The sequence below is a fragment of the Lytechinus pictus genome, chromosome 10 (assembly GCF_037042905.1).
Source record: "Lytechinus pictus isolate F3 Inbred chromosome 10, Lp3.0, whole genome shotgun sequence".
Taxonomy (NCBI): domain Eukaryota; kingdom Metazoa; phylum Echinodermata; class Echinoidea; order Temnopleuroida; family Toxopneustidae; genus Lytechinus; species Lytechinus pictus.
Window position 1 is genome coordinate 22,017,684 of NC_087254.1, and position 18,992 is coordinate 22,036,675.

At 34.5% G+C, this 18,992-nt stretch overlaps 1 protein-coding gene across 14 annotated transcripts in view; it reads right to left on the bottom strand.

Annotated features, from left to right (window-relative positions):
• LOC129269286 (RNA binding protein fox-1 homolog 1-like) overlaps nucleotides 1-18,992 on the bottom strand; it is a 41,184-nt gene that overhangs the window by 12,087 nt on the left and 10,105 nt on the right. For 8 of the 14 annotated variants that reach the window (XM_054906768.2, XM_054906766.2, XM_064105559.1 and 5 more), the window contains exons 3-5: nucleotides 18,285-18,338; nucleotides 10,844-10,936; nucleotides 2,855-2,927 (exon numbers count right to left, since the gene is read on the bottom strand). In XM_054906768.2, the coding sequence (XP_054762743.1) occupies nucleotides 2,855-2,927; nucleotides 10,844-10,936; nucleotides 18,285-18,338 (220 nt within the window). The remainder of the gene's footprint in view (nucleotides 1-2,854; nucleotides 2,928-10,843; nucleotides 10,937-18,284; nucleotides 18,339-18,992) is intronic. The other 6 variants (XM_054906767.2, XM_064105558.1, XM_064105562.1 and 3 more) reach the window with 1 other exon arrangement.

Below are 18,992 nucleotides of genomic sequence, written 5' to 3' on the forward strand. Positions count from 1 at the left end.
AGAGAGGCATGACAGAGAGAGGGGGGAGGGTTGTCTGATGGAAGAGAGAGGTACACAGAAAAGGTGGTATTGGTGGAAGAAAATGATGAAAGGAGGAGAGGGGTGAAGGAAGAGAAGGATGAAAGTGGTTAGGGATGAAGGAGACAATGTCAGAGAAAAGAGAAGCAGAAAGGGAAAGAGAAAATCTATAAGCATGTGACTTATCCCAATAACAGGGGAATAGGATGAAGAAGGTCCCAATCATAGTAAATACATTTCTTAAGGGCATTTTTATTAGAGGCAAACATCACTATATATCCCCATTGAATTAATGATCATGGAATATGTTTAACTATTTCCCAATTACTTTCTCCCGCTCTCTCACACTGAGACCGCGCCTTTAGGACAGCAGAGATCGTGTTCTATTCATCGTGCCATACTTGTTTGTCTTATTTTCATTCTAAACAGCGCATGCTGGATTACAAGTTGCCCCGGGGCTGACTAGCCTCAGACTGTTTTCTCTTCATCTCGCATCCTCCTCATCTATTTCATCTTAGACAGTATAGTTTAGAGAAAAGATGCACTCTGGCTCCAGAGAGAAGACTCTGAATTGAATTCTGAATTGAATTATGGTATCTTTACCCCATCTAAACCCGTTATCCAAAATACTTCCTACACCCCATAAAGTTTGTTCCCCTTTTTTTATCAAAAATAATCCCAAGTTCATTAATAGATTTTGTCACTGAAAATTCATGTTTTTTTTTCACGTTAAGTAATAAAAAGGAGGATCCTTCCCACGTATCGGTAAGGATTACAATGTCTCCTACTATTAGAAAGATATCACTAGATGACATGGTTTTTTTCCCCTTATAACAGATGCTTTCAAAATAAGTTCATATCTTCACAAGAAAGCTGTACATTCTTTTATGGGAATTATCACATCAAAGTCCAGAAATCAATTCTTGCCAAGTTATTTATCTTGACAAAAAAACAAGCAGGTGTTGATTCCTGTAATAATATAATCATCTGTAGGAGATATTTCCATTTGGAATGGACCTGAGAATAACGAAACCTCTCAAATGAAAAAAAGGTAATCATCCTAATTTCATTTGGTAAAAGTATTATTATCATCCACCTGTCTGAAGATGACCCAACTGCATAGATAAGATATACACTTTAATTGATTGGTTTTTGTCTCAGGGGTGCCCACATCAATTCGTTTTGTTGGGATATACTAGGTATTCACCACCCACATTTCAAGCTGGTGGTGATCGTGTCCGAGATAAAACCAACTCCAGCTATTGAAATCTTTCTTAGTAGATTAGGATCTACTGACCCTTTTCTATACATACAATCACAAGGGATGCAATAAAAGATGCACAAGCCCCGTAGGTGCATGAGACAAAGCGATTAAAAGCTGGGTGAACAAGACCGGCTGACACTGGAAGGCCCATTAAGCGGCCATTTTATCGTCTCCATCCGAGATTGGCTTGGGCTTAATGACTGATGCCTGAGAACGCTCTTAGAGAGGCTCACAGCAGCAGCCGGAGATCGTGAGCTTACTATGATTTTTGTTGTCTTATGTCTTGGGAGTGAGGGTCAAAACAGGGTAGTGATATTTACTAGTAAACCCCCTTCTTGAGGCTTTCTTGTATTTAATATTAGAAAACCCTAGTGGGTTACGTGCTACTCTGCCAACTGCCATACAACCAGTAGTTGACACACAGTAATGAAATGCGCATTTCAGATTACAGTTAAATTGGTTTATCTTTATCTAATCATTTACAGTGTATATGTAGACAGTATTACATACTGCATAAGTAATAATATTGAGAGGTAGCTTTTAACAAGCCTCTGTATCATACATTTAAAACCCTTTTTTTTAATCAAAACCCTTTATTTATTAAAAGAATGACTTTTCTTTACTCAGAAGACTATCCAAAAATCTGCCTAAATCCACCATATGGTTGCCTCTCTGTACAGAATTACAAGTCTAGAATTTACCCTGGATAACCAATTTTCTGCACATTGACAAATTATCCTCACGAGGATGCGAGGTTCCAAAATGAATTGGCCCTCGTCGGGGAGATAGCTTTCAAAGATGTTTTGAATTATGCAGCAAAATGAGTTTCATATTGGCGGATCCCCGAGCTTGTCCTAGGATAGAAATATGAGTCATTAGAATAACAATTTTCTTTAGAGATAAGCGCCAAGGCAAAATAAAAAAGAATACCAAGAACAAATGAGTGATGGATGGGAAAGTCATTTGTATTCAGCTGGTTTCCAGAATAAGGTCCTTGTGTGGCGGTACGTTGCAGCCGGAGTCGCAAGCTTTTGCCAATCAATTTCAATTTTTACTCCAGCCGGGATGAATCTTAATGTTGGCATTCTGGGAATAGTTTTGGTGACGGATCCTATTGACTGTTGGCTTTATGATGGTAGCCATGTTGATGAAAGGGATAAAGTACAGATATCAGCGAGGATTGGAAACGTAACTTCTGAAAAGACCCCGAATGTGCCATTTTTTTCACATTACACAGCAGAAGCTATTAGCCACATTTAACTACTATAGCATGAAGTCTGGTATTAACCAAATCCTATGAGGGAGACTATTATTCTTTGTTTAAAATTACTAATAGATGAGAGTAGATGGTGGAGAATATCACTACTTCACATAATCATTGGGGTTTGCTCCTCTTTCTATCTCACTCTGTCCCCGACCCTCTTTCCCATTTGCTTCACTCCTCTTTTTACCGTTCTCCCTCCCTTCTCCTCTTCATCAAACTGCTTAAAACATTTCCACATTCAAATCAAAATGACCAAATAAAGAACCTTAAGACTACAAAATAGTTAGAAAAGTTTTGTTTGTATTTACCTGCTGGATACTCACCGTTGGCAGTAGATGTTTTGACTTTGTTAGTCATGACCCGAGCTGTGGCATTGTTAACCTGTACGTTACAAAAGAAACCAACCCCAAAAAACAGTTATGATGCTGTTGATGAGAATAGGGTTAAGAAACAAGAACTCATTTTGTTCTTCCAGGTGAACGATGAAGGGGGGATGGGGAGGTTGCATGGGGGTGGGGACCAATAATTTTGCAATGACGATGACCAGAAACCTGTCAAATGCACAGTAAATGGTAGAAAATCTTCATTTTCAAAACCAAAATACTGTAGGATATCAAATTTACTTGGCGATAAAGCATCAATCCTTTTGATATGAAAAGACTTGAAGCCTTTATGGCTCTCTGCACACAAATGGTTCTATGCCTGCGGTGAGGAATCTAAACGGTGTGATATTTGAGACGGCATATCATTTGCATCATGTTTCAGAGATGATGGATGCTTTCCATTTTTCTGCTTGGATTGGTGAGGTGGTAGGGCGGGGGGGGGGGGGCTTATCAAGTATGAGCTCTTATTCTTAACCACTGAGGTGTCAAAAAAAACCTTTTAAAAACAATCAAACATTTCATAATCTCTAAGTACTAATAATTATAGAAAAATATAGATTACTTAGCAAAGTCTTCATAATGGAATCACTGAGTGTTGGATAAGTACTTCTTAATTCTTTTCTGGTGACGTATAAAATGTATTTAATATGTCTATTTTCATGTCTCATTTTCTTTAGAATTTTCCTTTTTATGAGAAAATATCAAATCTGGCTTAAGATCTAACCAATGAAAGTATTAAGAGAGAAAATTGGAGCAACAAAGCATTATATGGTCAAGCTAACAATCTCTAGTTGTGTAATGATGAAACTTTTCTTTCACCTGGTGGCATTTACTGCATTGGTTTCTTTCAATATGGAATCCGTGCAGTCTTTCTAATTGTGCTCCCAATTTGCTTGATATCTCAGATAATACTTCAGAGAAAGATCACACCACAGCTCGCTCCTTTAAAGCCACAATTGGTGTCGGCACGAGACCATAGCTGCTGAATAAATCATGATGAAAACCCCCGCCGGCATGAATAATTGTTGGCCGACTAATTTCCCGGATGGGGTCCCATATCTCTCGCTTTGGTGCCAGTCAGGGGAAACACTATTACAATCGGCAGACTGGTGCATCTTGTGCGCAGCCGCATATCTGCCCGCTTGTGTTTATATCTTATGGTTTAACGTGCCATAATTCTATGAGTGTTTTTTTCTCCTATCTACTTCGGTTAGCCTAATTTCAATTTCTAACTATCCCCTGAATTGACAAGTGAGAATCATGTCTCCTCTTGGATCAAGATATATTGATACTTTAGACTTTTTCCACATCACGATGGAAAAGATTAAGTCTACTGCTCCTATTTTGTAACTCTCGTTTGCATAATGGTTTAACAAACAGGCTAGTACGTCAAGGGACGAACAAAATCAAATTTTACCATAGAATTTTACCAAAATGGCGAAGGCCGACACCTTATTTCTGAAACACTAGCTTTCCCATTTGAGTTTAATGTACAATAGAGATTGTCAGCTTTCCTTGAATACCCTTTTTCCCAACCAACAAAATGCCCATGTCCATTTGAACATACTTATTCTATCCAACAACACTCAGTGTTACCATACAGACTTAACACTGTATCTATCAATAACTATACAAATTATGCTTTAAAAAATACTACTGCTTAAGAAATACAGAGTTCTTAACTTCTTAGAAAAACATCATTGAATCATCTTGTTTATTTCTCTTACTTCTAGCCTGTCCACCATACCCAAATGCAATTACTTCGCAGTGAAGAATAAAAGATTTTTTTTCCCCTTTCCATTTCGTCAATGTCTGACAGTTTGATTTACAGCCTTTGGGCTTTAATTTCCTGTTCTTTTACACGTTTGCAGGACAATTTGTACATGTCCTGCTTTTATTACAACTCAAATCAGGAAACAGACAAAGAGCAAATGCAAAAACAATCTCGTCTGCAAATTGAATTAGGAGTAATGCAATGCATTCCGAGATTTCCTATAAAATGGGTAAAAATATTTTCCCCTGCTTCACTTTTTTTTTTGGGGGGGGGGGGGGGTATACTAGGCAATTCTTCAGGCTGTAGGCAGTTTGGAAAATTTTCAATATTCCTTCATGGTCAACTATGAAGGGCTTACTCAAATTGTATTACACAATCATTCTGATTCCAGCTGTATTCTTTTTCTTTTATTCTCTAATTAAATTCACTGCCAATGCATTTTAGAAGAGGTGGACAAACTAAATTAACAATTACATATATATTATGTTTAAATGGAATACTTAACATGCTTAATGGACAAAATATCTGCAAGGTTTGGCATTTTTCAACCGACTCCAATCTTCATGCTGTTTTTTTATTATGCTTCTAAATTTCTGTTCAATTTTTCATCAGAAAAATGATTGAAGACTGGTCGTAGAGTCTCTCCAAAAAAAAAAAAAAAAAAAAATCAATTTGTGATCTTGACTTCAAAATTTGGAAAAACAAAATCAAGTTATTCAATTAAAATGATACATATGCTGATGTATGCAATAAATGCAACAGACATATTTATAAAAATCTGATTATCTTTAAGGTCTAATTGACCCAAAAAAATCTTTTATGCCAAAACATGCAGATAATTTTTCCTTTACAAAAATTGAGACTTATACCCAAATAAAATCTTGCTTTATAAGACAATCTAACCAAACTCAGGAAGTTCAATTTTCTGATTTGAGCAGAAAAAAAAAGAACTTCAAGCCTTTAGCAAGAGTGATCAATCATTGCCGAGAAAACCAATCGATACATTGTAACCTATCCATTGTCTAAATATAAAAAGACCCCAATTCCCTTGGCAGAATAACTACTTTATCTGACAAATAAAAGTGTTAAATTTCAGTTGAGAAAAAACAGAGCTCTATATTTAAAAACCTATCAAAATCTAATATATTCACTGATGAATGCAAAAGGAACTAAAATATACTTAACCTTTTTTGTGTTTATGGACTCAATTTGGAATATAAATTATGATATTTTTTTAGGATAATGCCAAGTTGTTGACGAGAATCACATCTGGATGATGTTTTGTCGTTGAAAAGATAATGTATGATTGGTTTTCAATTGGCTAATGATACAGCTCTAACATTACGTGTTGACATTTTAGCTTCATGACTAGGCATGTGACATTCATTCTAGGAAATTCAATTTAAAAAAAAGAATGCTATGTGTGCAATGGTATGGGGTGACCTTGAAGAGGCGCCTCTTACACTACATGTCCTGGAAACCGTTTACTCGCCAAAAAAAAAAAAAAATGTTGCACAACATACAATGTCAAAAAAAAGTTCCCATTCATTATGATATTTGAGATACCTACTCTTCTTAAACAAGCTGTTATATTTTGGGAAAAGCTCATCTTCTTCAGCTAGCATAACAAATGTGTTCTACAACATCTACTACTGTTGTACTTTTGGGAGGTCCTACGATTTCAGGTTGAACTGTCAAAAGTATCTGTATAGTCATATCCCAAGTACCTAATCTCTGACAGGTGATACCAAGTTGGGAACACTTTCATATCTTCTTTAGATAGCATGTAAAAAGAATTCCACTGAGGCTTATGGTTGTTCATTAAAGTTGGTATAGGATTTCAAGTTGGTCTGTCGATATCCTTGAGATTCATATCCTAGATACATTATCTCTGGTAGGCAGTTCAAAGTTTGAAAACATGTTCATATCTTCCCTAGATAGTCTAGATAGTACTCAGCTCTCCAGAACATAATGTAATTGTACTTTGTGAAGCAGAGGATCTAACGGGGATACACGGTGTTTAATTGAATGTTTTCTCAATGATGTATCAACTCTTATGATTTTGCACTTTTCTTCTATAGATGTCTCTTTTCAAACACCTACATCTACAACAAACATGTGACTAATTCATGAATGTGATATTTTAAACAGGCTTTCATTTCCAATATTTATATGATTGGAAATGAAACTTCAACTAAAGATAAGAATGGGATTTGAATCTGCCATAATTCTCTCGACTGGAAAGATGAAGCAATGGAGAGCATGACTTCTACCTCATCAGAATCTTGATAAATTTTATACAGAATCCAGAACATGTAAATATAAAAAGGTTCTGATATTACATTTGGAAAAACTTGTTTGCAAGGGAGGAGTTAAACTTTGCCAGTTTCTGCAAGGAATATGATTAAAGTGAGGAATCTCTCAGCCTATCAGTCACAGGAATTGAAGGGGAAAACACTATAGTTGGGTGACGCATCAAAACTTTGAGGACATGGTGGCTTTTGATTTCTCCCAGGTATTGATTTATTGCTGCAGGATTGCATACTCTAGAACTGAAGCCTCTGGCGGTTTCCCCTGACATTTCTTCATGAATCTTCTGACAAGATTTGCGATCAATGCGATCTCTATGGATCTATGTATTAACCTAGGAAGAGCTATTTCCTTGGAGGGTCCACTTGGGACTGCGGGGTGCAATTAGGAGATTCACATTTGTAATGACAGAGAAATTTGATAAAACACAAATTGCAAGGTAAACCGATGGGACTGCAAAGAAGTATCCCATCACAGTTGATACAAAAATGTGAACATTCATACCCTGTATTTTACTGAAGGGGAGAGATCTATGAAAAAAATCAGCAGATCAATTGGCGACAGAGTGCGAGCAGTTGTCAGCACCTGTTGTAATAATTAACCATTCCAATCTATGCTGCTGCGATCCAGGCTCCTGTTCAGGCAATCCCTACAATGCTAGGCTCCGATTACAGTCCATTTCAAGTTAGTGGTAGAGTGAAAACTTCCTCAAGAGCGAGATACAATTCCACAAGAGACCCAAAGATAAACAGCAACCGCACACATCCTGAGAGGTTAACAGACAAGATAGAATAACCCGATATAAGCAGAGACTTGACAAGAATTGCATGCCAGGCGGTCAAAACCACAAGAAGGGGGCCAAAAGCTCCTGTATGTTTTTGTTTCATTAGAACTAGAAGCCAAGTGCCAGGGAGAAAACAACAACATTCCAGCCATCAATCCATCAAGCATTGGGCAAGACCAAAGAGAGGGTCAAAATTGACTGCGATCAGGAAAATGCACTTCAAGACACAACGAACCTGGCCAAGCTGTGCATTCCACGTATAAAACAGGCAAGTCAGATCCATATGAAGCATCTCACAAGGAACAGTAGTACATCAGGTTATGGATGTTATGGGTTCTTTGCACAAGCTGCACCGAACAAGCGGCAAGGTAGCACGTTAATCACGATCACCAATCATCATCATATCCATCACAACCACCTCCCATGATGCTTTGCAATGATAACTAAGGCATGCTGGGTAGCAAGTTATTAATTAAGAAATAAGAGTCAATCAAGCAGCATCTCAGAATGGCGTTCTCTCTCAAGTCACCAGCATTGGACACCTATGCCTTGCATTTCTCTCAGAGTCAAATAGTCATTCTCACGGGTAGTTTTATAAGGAATGGAAAATGAGTGCTACTTGTGTGTGTGGGCACGGCACAATTACACATCTGCTACAACCTTGGTAATCAAATGCATGATGCAAAGAGCTAAAGAATGAAAAATATAAGATTAGGCTAGGTCTCATTCTCACATCAAGCACTATGATGTCAACGATATCTCCAACCATTGCATCGCATCAAGCTTTGAGGTTACCCGAGGAGATGAGTCCTTCGGAGTCTTCTGGAAGCTTGTTAAGGTATCTGCAAGAATCCAAGGTGCCTTTCTGGTGAGGTATAAACCTAGACAAGCATGCAAAGAGAAAGAGGGGGCGGTGCGCAAGACTTTCAGCAGGTGTACGGTGATAATCGATCCTGAAGGGGATAGAGAGGTGGTGCCGGGATTGTCCAGATTTTGGTGATGAAAATATTGTTTAAAAAGATTCAGACGCCGTTGGTTGCAGCCGCATACATAAGGGTGATAACATCTATAGAGTGAGGGTGTACAGTCCAGACACAAGGTACAGCAGCCAAAACGGGGGTTCTTTTTTTATTTGGTTCCTTGCAAATTTACCTTTTATTACTGCTATCCATCAATTCCAGTTCAAACGGAGGGTGCTAACATTCAACAAGACTTCTTTTTTTTTCTCAAAAAATTTCAGCCAGGCAAATAACGTATCACTGGATCACCATCAAAACAGGCAAATATTTCAGTCTACTTTCTTTCCATGTTTTACGATTGATTTCATTAATATGATGTTCAAAAGGTGCACCAGAAATCAAATACATTCGTCACAATAAAAATAAAATCATATATACAAAAATATATATATGTAAGGAGACATACACAAGGCCATATGTTGAATGTATAGCATCAAGCTGTTGTCATGGAGACCAGGCAAACCTAAATGTACTAGCAATCACTTCACTAAAAGGCATCAATCCTAAGAAAAGGCTCAAAACAAAAAAAGGGGATGGAATTTTAAATCAGCAATTTACTCTACCTCAGATAACTTAATTAAAGTATTCCCTTTATAGGGTTATATTATCGAAAACAATTTTTTGTCGCCCCAAGGAATAATCAAATAAAAATATTCTTGTGGAAACTGGCAAAGTTCTACTGAGATGTGTATGTTTATAGGGATCTTAATTAAGATGATAAAGTTTTAGATTCCCAGCAGGTAAATCTTATTGACCTAATATCGCAATCTAATCTACAAATCTTAGACCATCTGATCTACAAAAAAAAGTGACACTTAGTAAATGAATACCTCATAAAAAAAACAGGGACAAATGAATTCCATGAATCTTCATTTCCACTGATTTCTTTGTATTTGATGCCAATTTGACAAACAACTAACTTACCCCTCACCTATTCCGATACACTGCTTCGGGGCAGGCATACACTTGGCATATGTTCATTCAACAACCCATATGTGACGTTAGCCTTCGACTAGATTCATGGTCTGACCGAAAGAAAATGACGTTGTGGTGGTTTTGGGTTTGTTTGTTTGTTTTGTGAAAGAGAAAGAAAACTCACCAATCATTGGGCCAAACCATGGTCCTATTAAGGGATTTTTAATAAACAAAAATTTGGGGGCACTTTTGAAATTTGGAACAATCTCAAATTTGAAAAGGATTAAAAACCTTGAACAATTTAAAATAATTTCCTCAATATTGTAATATTTCTTTTTTAAATCCAAAGTTTATCCAGCATATTCCATTTGTCATAATAAAAAAAAAAATCAAAATATGGAATTTGACATTTGGTATGATTTCGTTTTTTCTACCCTTTATCAATCAAGTTAATGAATTTAGGTCTATGGAAAATGCAAATATTTCTGAGAGCTTGTTATATTTTTGATAAATTTTCTTAGTCAAATTTCACAGAGAGTTCAAATAGGAAAAGAGGGCAGTTTCAAAGATAGGCTGGTAATTTCTGTATCCTTTTCTTTAAGTTTCAAATTTTTCTTTAACCTTTATTCTCCAATCAGAAAGGCAATTTTCAAGTCTTGGGCTATTTGGCAAAGGGTTGAGTTTGGAAAAAGTTTGACTTGGCTTGGTCAAATGATATGAAGATGAATATCTAAGAAGGAGTTTTCTATGGTTAGCATGATAGCATTAATATTATGATTATTCCAGTAAATACTCATCAAGAAGTATAAAAAAAAAAACTGTCTCAACAAGAGGCACTTCCAGCGTAGATCATGCAGGGTGTGTGAATAAAAAAATGACATCACCCCAACCATAAACAAACATACACTGGCCAAAAATATTCAGGTCACATATCCAGTACCCATCCGCGTCCTCTGTTTAAAGCCAACAACAAAATAAAACAGAGAACTTGGACGGATGCAGGATTATAATAATAAAATCAACAAATTAAACCAAAAAATATGTAGAGAAATAAATAATGAGTGGTGGTTACTATAAAGAAGTAATAAATCTTACGACGGAACAACATGCACCTCAATTTTTCGCCCCTCAACAATAGTGCCGTTCAATTTCTCGCGTGCCCTGTCGGCGTCCGAACTACTTTGAAACGTAACAAAACCGAAACCCTGCATGCATGGGAAGATAAACCAGACAGATACATGCAACACGTTATATAGTTTGCTCATGCAAAGAACTTTCTGGTTGTTGGTAGTAGTAGTTGTTGTTTTTTAAATGGTTTTTCTTTCTTAAATGGAGAGAGAAAGAGAGAAAACACAAGTTTGGTTATTATTATTTAAGATTTCATGGTCATTTTGAAGTGATTCTTTGGAATGATCGTGACCTGTATGGGAGTGAAACCTGGCTGATTTCTTGGTGGGAGGGGGTATGGGCAGGGCGGTGCATGAGCAGAGGGGTTATTTGTGTGCTCCTCATGCACTCAATGAAGGGGGGAGGGGCAGGGGGATTCTTAGCAGGCATCACAAGTGAAGAATGGGTGAAAAGGGTGATTGCTACCTTTTAAGGCTGGCTGTGATAGTATGAGAAGTAAGAAACACAGCAAGGGTGGATGATGATGGTGGGGGGGGGGGGGGGTCTTGTGAAGAAGAAAATCATTAAAGGAAAGGTCTTGTGGAAGAAAAATAAAAGAAAACATGTTAGTAGATTGAAAAGCAAAGCTAAGGACTACATTTAACATTTATTAATAAGAAAATCTGAATAAAAAATAAAATAGCTGTTCCAACTGCATGGAAAATTGTTGCAAAATACTTGTAACTGTAAGAATAAAAATTTAAAAAAGTATGTCATTTTTCAGATTTGAAAAAAAAAATACAATTGATATGAACATAATACATGACACCAATAAATCTAATATTTTACGAAATATTTAAATGATTGCAACTACTTTGCTAGAAGCTGTTTTCCCCCACTTTATATGCAAGGATCATATGGCTAATTCAATATTTTTTCAATTCAAATATTCTTTTTATAGATTATCAATGATTTTATTTTTCTAATGCGAACAACTTTTCCCAAAATTTTCACAATAATGCAAAAAGAATTTCATCAATATGACAGGGACAAAAGGAATAAAATTTTAAAAATTAACGACAGATCATTATGAAAAATGTTGATCAATAGTCTATTTGAAAAGAACTGTGAAGACAAAGGGAAGTAAAGAGTGCAGATGAAGATGTAATATGTGTGCAGAAAGATTATCAAATTATTAAAAAGACAAAGGGATGACATTAGCAAAAATTCAAATTCTTTATATAAGCTGAAATATTCAATAGCTACATTTTTATTGTTTAAAAGCATATGTCAAAAAACTGATTAACAATGGCATCAGAACATTGTTTTAGAAGAAATTTAGCAAACATTTTTTTTTATTGTGTCCTTCCTTTTTAAATATGAAATAAAAACAGATGGTTTTTTTTTTCATTGCAGATCCAAAATAACAAGTCGAAACTACATAGGAAGTCAATGGCTGAGACACGCGTGAAACGGCTTTCCTGTTTTTAGAAGCGTTTATTTAACCATTAGATGATAATCAAATCATCTTAAGAGTGTATATTTTTATCCTCTTCATCATTTTCTTGCGCTGTGTGTACAAAATTAAAATTTGTGAGATGTCATGAAGAATGAAGCAGTGCGAAAGGGTGTGTAGCAGGACAGACGTGTCTTAGGAGAGGCATCGGAGAAATAGAAGCAAGGAAAGCAAGATAAGTGTGCGAGGGTAAGAGATGAGAGGTAACATGGATGACAGGGTGAGAAAGGATTTGAAGAGGTTTAGGGGGTACATGGGGGGAAGCATAAAACCTGCTTCTCTCTCAATATGTGGGACTGTTGTCTTATCAACCTTATTTTAAATAGATGTTTTTTTACTTTCACAATGAAATTTGTCCCCCTGGTCTTAAATCTCAGGGATATTCAAATAATTATTTAAAGGGTGAAGGGGTGATATATTTAGCCAGAGTGGAAAATATGAACTACGATTCTATAGTGTGACACAATCATAAACATTTCAAGGGTTTGTAATGGTATTTGAAAACATGTGTCCCCAAAGCATAAATGGAATGATCTAAATGACCAAAAATAATCACGTTCAAACTAAGAAATGGTAAATTTTTCATATGAGATGTAACAATGACTAGATTGACTAACAAAACAATTATAAACATATACAGGTTAACATTGGCATTTAATGGAGGGAAAAAGCATCAAATACAATCTGGTGGAGGAATTACAAATTGCAGGATTATGTTACAAATTTGTGCATCACTATCTGATTATGCACAAATACATCAAAAATATATACTGGCAAAATATCAAAATCAAAATTTCATTGGTAATTTCAATTAAAAAAATACTTTCAGTACTTTCCTATGCATCTCTGAAGCAACATAATGCTTGGGTATCACAAAACTTATAAACTTTGAAAAAGGGAGGAGGAGTTTAACAGGGTTGGGGGGCATTCTTTCACAGAATGCATCGTGCAGGGGTCAGAGTTCAAGTGAAAGGTCAAGAAGGAGGTCAGATGAGATCTAAAATGCAAAGTGCAGATGAATCAAAAGAAAAAGGATGCATTATAAAGAATATCACAAACATTCATTGAAAGATAGCTAGCAATGTCATTAAAAATAAATTTCTTTTAGTATAATTCATAATATAATTCAAATGTGATTTAAAGCTAATAAAAATCAAATGCCAAAAAAATATTTGAATTTGAAGAATTTAAATACATCAAGTATTTTCATTTTATAGCTATTAAACACAATAACTTACAATATATTTTTTTTCTACTGTCTGCTAGTTTTATCACTAATTTCATGAAGATTTTAAATCATAATTTCATTTTTATATTTCTTAAAAATCTTACTGATATAATCGATAAATATATATGTATATTTCACATACTGTATATTCATCATCACAAATATTATTAAATTTGAAATGCATTCTGTCACATTCAATATGATATACATTAAATATTTAAACTATTTGATATTCACATAATTCGTTATTTTATTTCACAGATAATATTGATGAGTACACGTGAATCATTTCTCACAAACATTCAGAATCATCGTTGACAATAAAACTTTCTTTCATCAGAACAAAATGATAACATTCAGGTATGCATGATGCATCAACATGTAGTACAGGTATGAGGTTTTTTTTAGAATAACATAAAAACTAATAATTTCACATGGATTGTATCAAAATGCATCAGTAAGGCAAACTGGACTGAAAACTCCTACTCCGGAAGCTGACCTCTTAACAGGCATGCACTGAATTAATCTCACTCAAAAAACACTTAATGAATATTAAATTGGCAAACGTTTGAATACAGTATGAATATACTCATATGAAGACACAAAACTATCATTTATCCTCCATTAAGCTGGTTCTTTTTACCATTTAATGCCATATCTTACAACTTGATATTATCCAACACTTTATCAATAGTCAATTTCATTTATAAAAGTAATTCTCAAACAAGAAGTTATAATAAATACCTTCATACATGTATCTTTACTAAATTGCTTTTCGCAAGAACATCCCTAACAGCAATAAATTTTACCCAAATAACTAAGAAATTTTTTGTAGTACAATTCAACACGCCTGATCTTCTATGCTTTTCCAAATAGCTAATTTGTCCCCCTAAGTTGGTAAAAGGAAAGGATGATGAAAATTTGTGAACATTCTATTACTTTCTTCCAGAAACTATTCTAAAAATTGGGAAACTGTGACATTTTGGATTTATAATACTTATTGTAATTACACTTTTTTAAATAAATGTTTACACAACTCCTAATTACAATAGGACTTCTTATACATGACTGTATGTAATCTAACTAAGAATTTATCTTGGTTTTGGTTTTATGCTAATATTTCAACCAACAATCATGCTTACTTGTTATTACTTCTTACACGTCAATCCAATGGATTAACAACAAATGAATCAACAAAAACCACATTAAAAATCTTGACAATTCCTATAACAAAATTCATGGAGACAAAAATTAATTCTAATTCACACTTTCCTTCCTTTTTTTTCTTCAAATACACCTTATACGTTTTTGTAGAAAAGGCAGCTATTGTGTAAAGGTGGGACAATCTACTGTATTGTATTCATTAAAAAGAGTTTTGAAATAAGGATATCCCCAAAGAGAACACATTGGATTTTAAATACTTTGCCTCTTAACAGTTTGTTTTATTTTTGTCATTGATTTAGCTAATCTTGACATCATTTTATTTGTTCAATGATGCTTTCACAAACTATGCAAACCAAATTAGAGATTTTGAAGACAAGTGTACTTAAAATCTATTGTTCCATTTTGTTGGGGACATAAAAGTATAAACTTAACAAGTTTCCTATTTTCTGTAATGTCTTAATAATCAAGTATTAACATATGCTTTGTGTAAGCCACCGAGTCAAAGCAAAAAAAAATGAATATTTGCAATATTTACAAGGAAAAGTGATTTTGCAATGCGGAAGGATTTGGGGTGAGCAAATGCGATGAAAAAGGTGATTTTATTCACAGAGAAAGAGTGATTTGGTGTGAGAAGAAGCAAAAAGTCTGCCTTCTAGACTAATATTAAAAGTTTATGAGGAATATATGTGAGGCCACTTAGATAAATCAGCAGTTCAGGTTTTAAAATATTTTCTGTTTGATGGACTTGAATGTGTTTTCTCTATTCAGAACAAATTACTGAAAAATAGGGACTTTTTGAATCATGGGCTATGATTGGGGCTGGTAAAGAGGCTAAAACATAAATATAAATAGAATACAGACACTCCATGCGACAAATGTATATTGTTAGTGTTAACGTGTTAGTCTTAGTATCCATGGTAATATAGAAACACCTCAAGAAAACAGGTGTGTTCTTATAAAACACAAATATGGTAAATTATCATTTGTCAGACTACAATGAACGCCTATCCAACCCCCTTCCCCTCCCTCCCTCACTAGCAAAATGTTGATTGAGATATTCAAAATCTGGGACTTTTTTTTTTTTCTGGTAAGATCAGGCATGCGTTTTTGTGATAGAAAACAAAAGAGGTCAGCTTCAGTTATGAGAGGAGCATTCATTCATTCAGTGTTATACTAAAACAATCTTCATGCAATTTCACAGTTAGCAAAAGTTCTCCTCAAATCTAAGTGGCTGATTACAAAATGCATTAGGGAAGTACAATCTATAAATAACTGAGACCCCCCCCCCACCCCTCTCTAGAAAGCACTTTTCTATCTAACTCTTTATACAAATTCTAATTTTTTAAGAACTAAAAGTGATATAGACCCCCATGTTTTAATGAACTAATTGCTTACCCCCCAAAATGAAGTCAAATTGCCAGCTTTTTTTTGTAAATCTAGTAAGCTAAATCGTACCTATGATCAGGCTTTCATCACGTACATGTAAATTGCACAACATTAAGTGAAAAGTAAAACTTTAATAACCTGTAAATATTCAAGTATTTCTAACTTCAATATCAGCCCTTTGATTCAACATCTTATATTCAAACTATTTTCAAAGAGTAAATCTAATTCAAACATAATGGAATCAAATAACACACAATTTCATTTTACCCAAAAACTCTTCTTTAAGCTTATTACTGTAAAAATAGCACTATCTGGGTCACCTTCCCTTATACAAAATTATTGTGATAAGAAATTATTGATTTGTCCCATATTATTGTTTTCTTTCAAAAAGCTATATCTATCTATATAATTTTAATGGTGCAGATGACTGATCGTAATTTAATATTTTCAGCCTGTAATTGGAACAAGTACAATTATTAAGCCTGATATAATGGGGAAAGTGTTTTTAACAGCCACGGTAATGAGGAGAACCCTGTTAACGTCAAGATGCATCTGTTTTTGGTCAAAACATGCTTCCAGGCAAATAAGAAAAAAAAACACAATCACACGCCTTCTATCGTTTGATATTTTGTTGTCATTTTGGTTTATATAACTTTCTGTCCAAGTCAAAGACTGAAAAATATTTGAATTGGCTCTCTCGGACGGAAGACGGGTACAACATTAAAAAGACGCCATATAAGTGCCTCCTGTAACAGTTGACTTGAAGAAAAAACGAGTCTGAACGCATGCACACATACATACACTCGTACGTACAAACAGACAGACATACATACAGATGAGAAATTAGACAAAGAAAGAGTTTGTAGCATTCCCAATTTCAGGCACATTCACAATCATCCAATCAGTTCTCAAAAATTATTTTCTTGAGAAAATAAAATATCTTCCCAAGATTTGTATCCTACAATAAATTCAAGTGGCACACGAACAAGGAAACAATCCTGTAATATGGCAGTTTTAGTTTATTTGATTCAATTTAACGTCATATGACTGAGAAAACGATTGACGTGTTTCCCCTACTTAATTTTCAAATGAGAATCAAGAAATAACGCTTTATATTCTCTTTCTAATCTCAATTATAATTACTACACCTACACGATTTCTGTCTCATCTTTCATGGAAATATAACTTCTCATAAAGCTGACGCCAAAATGAGAACAAGCTTTTCTGCCAGTTCCGAGTCACTGAATTTTTAAATGCATCTGCACCATGCCTCAGGCGACATTATGCGCAATTAAAATCCCCATCGAACAATTTATTTTTCACCCTTAAGCGATCACAGAGCCATAAACGGCCAGGTTCCTTGCTGTGTGTACCACTTCCATTCTTAATTTCATTATTTTGCTGAAAGGTTGTTATATTTTGCACAGTGCTGCGATATTAAATTGTCTTTTCGACATTATCTTTATATCACATAATGATGGAAATGTACTTAGCCAAGAAATGTTTTGTTTTAGTGATGTTATTGGAAAGCTTTATCTTGATAAAACAGTCAAGAATTTGATTCAACTGAAGCAATTGGTTTGAATTGTATATAGAGCATAAAATATCAACAACCTTTCAGCTTTACATATATATTTTAATAATCTATCATATGAATGATCATCACTAAGCATATCCATTCTTTCAAAATATTCAAATTCTCAGCAACGTCGATTTTGCCATGAATAAGATGATTTAACTCATAAACCAATGTAAAAAAAAAAAATTTTTAAATAAACTGAAATATTGATAATGTATTTTAATTATAAAATAACAAAGAATATGATAAAGTCATTCTTGTAATTTGAATGAATACTGACTCAAGGGGCAAAGTTTTTTATGTGATGATCATTCAGAGTATATCTGCTGGAAGCCAGAGAGTTATAAATCTGAAGAGATACAACCTTCTAGCACCAAGCAGATGGTTAGATTAAACAGGATATATATACATTTCATGAGTTAACTTGCATGTGGAGCTAAATCTAATTTTGATGAAAGTTGAGTTATTGACATTTAACTTTCTGAGTTGCAGAAATAGATTTAGCTCCTTCAGGCATTTAACTCTTCATTCAAATTCTGAATTATCATAAAGACTGGATGACAGAATACATACCTTGCTTCCCCGTTCATTGAAAATGATTTCAACATCTAATATGGTGCCAAAGGCCTTTGTAAGAGAAAGAGGGGGGGGGGGAATGGATGGACACATACAGAATTTAGAATAATGAATTCATATCAAATAGGAATAAATGCTTATCTATCTTAATGAACTTTGATTAACAATAATAAACAAACATTATGTATAACAACATAGAACAAGTGAAATTGTACCTAAATATGTCATTGACTTTTTATTGCCAGCAATTGGCTTATCAATATCTAACAGAGGGATAAGCTTTAATAATTGCTAACAATTAATCAATTAGTTAAGTAGAATTCATTAAGTTTGAAAAATACACTTATTTTTTAACTACATATCCCACACCAGCATTTACTTTTGATTTTACATTGAGCATGCACATTATATTATATTACATTCAAAGGGATTGTACAAAATTATAATACTGTACCAATTCTTTTATTTTGAAAATGAATTTTTTATTGAATAATTTTTGTGTATATTTTCCTTTTTTTAAGTCCATGCATTAACACATTCATATCTTGGGAAGATAGTAAAATGAATAAAGGGTATTGATATAATATACACAATCATCATTTGACATACAGAAGAGTAGGAGAGAAGGTGAGAGGAAATGTGCTCTTGAGGGGGGAAATGAGAGGGAAAGGCTGGAAGAGTGAGAGGGAAAAGTGAAGAAAGAGA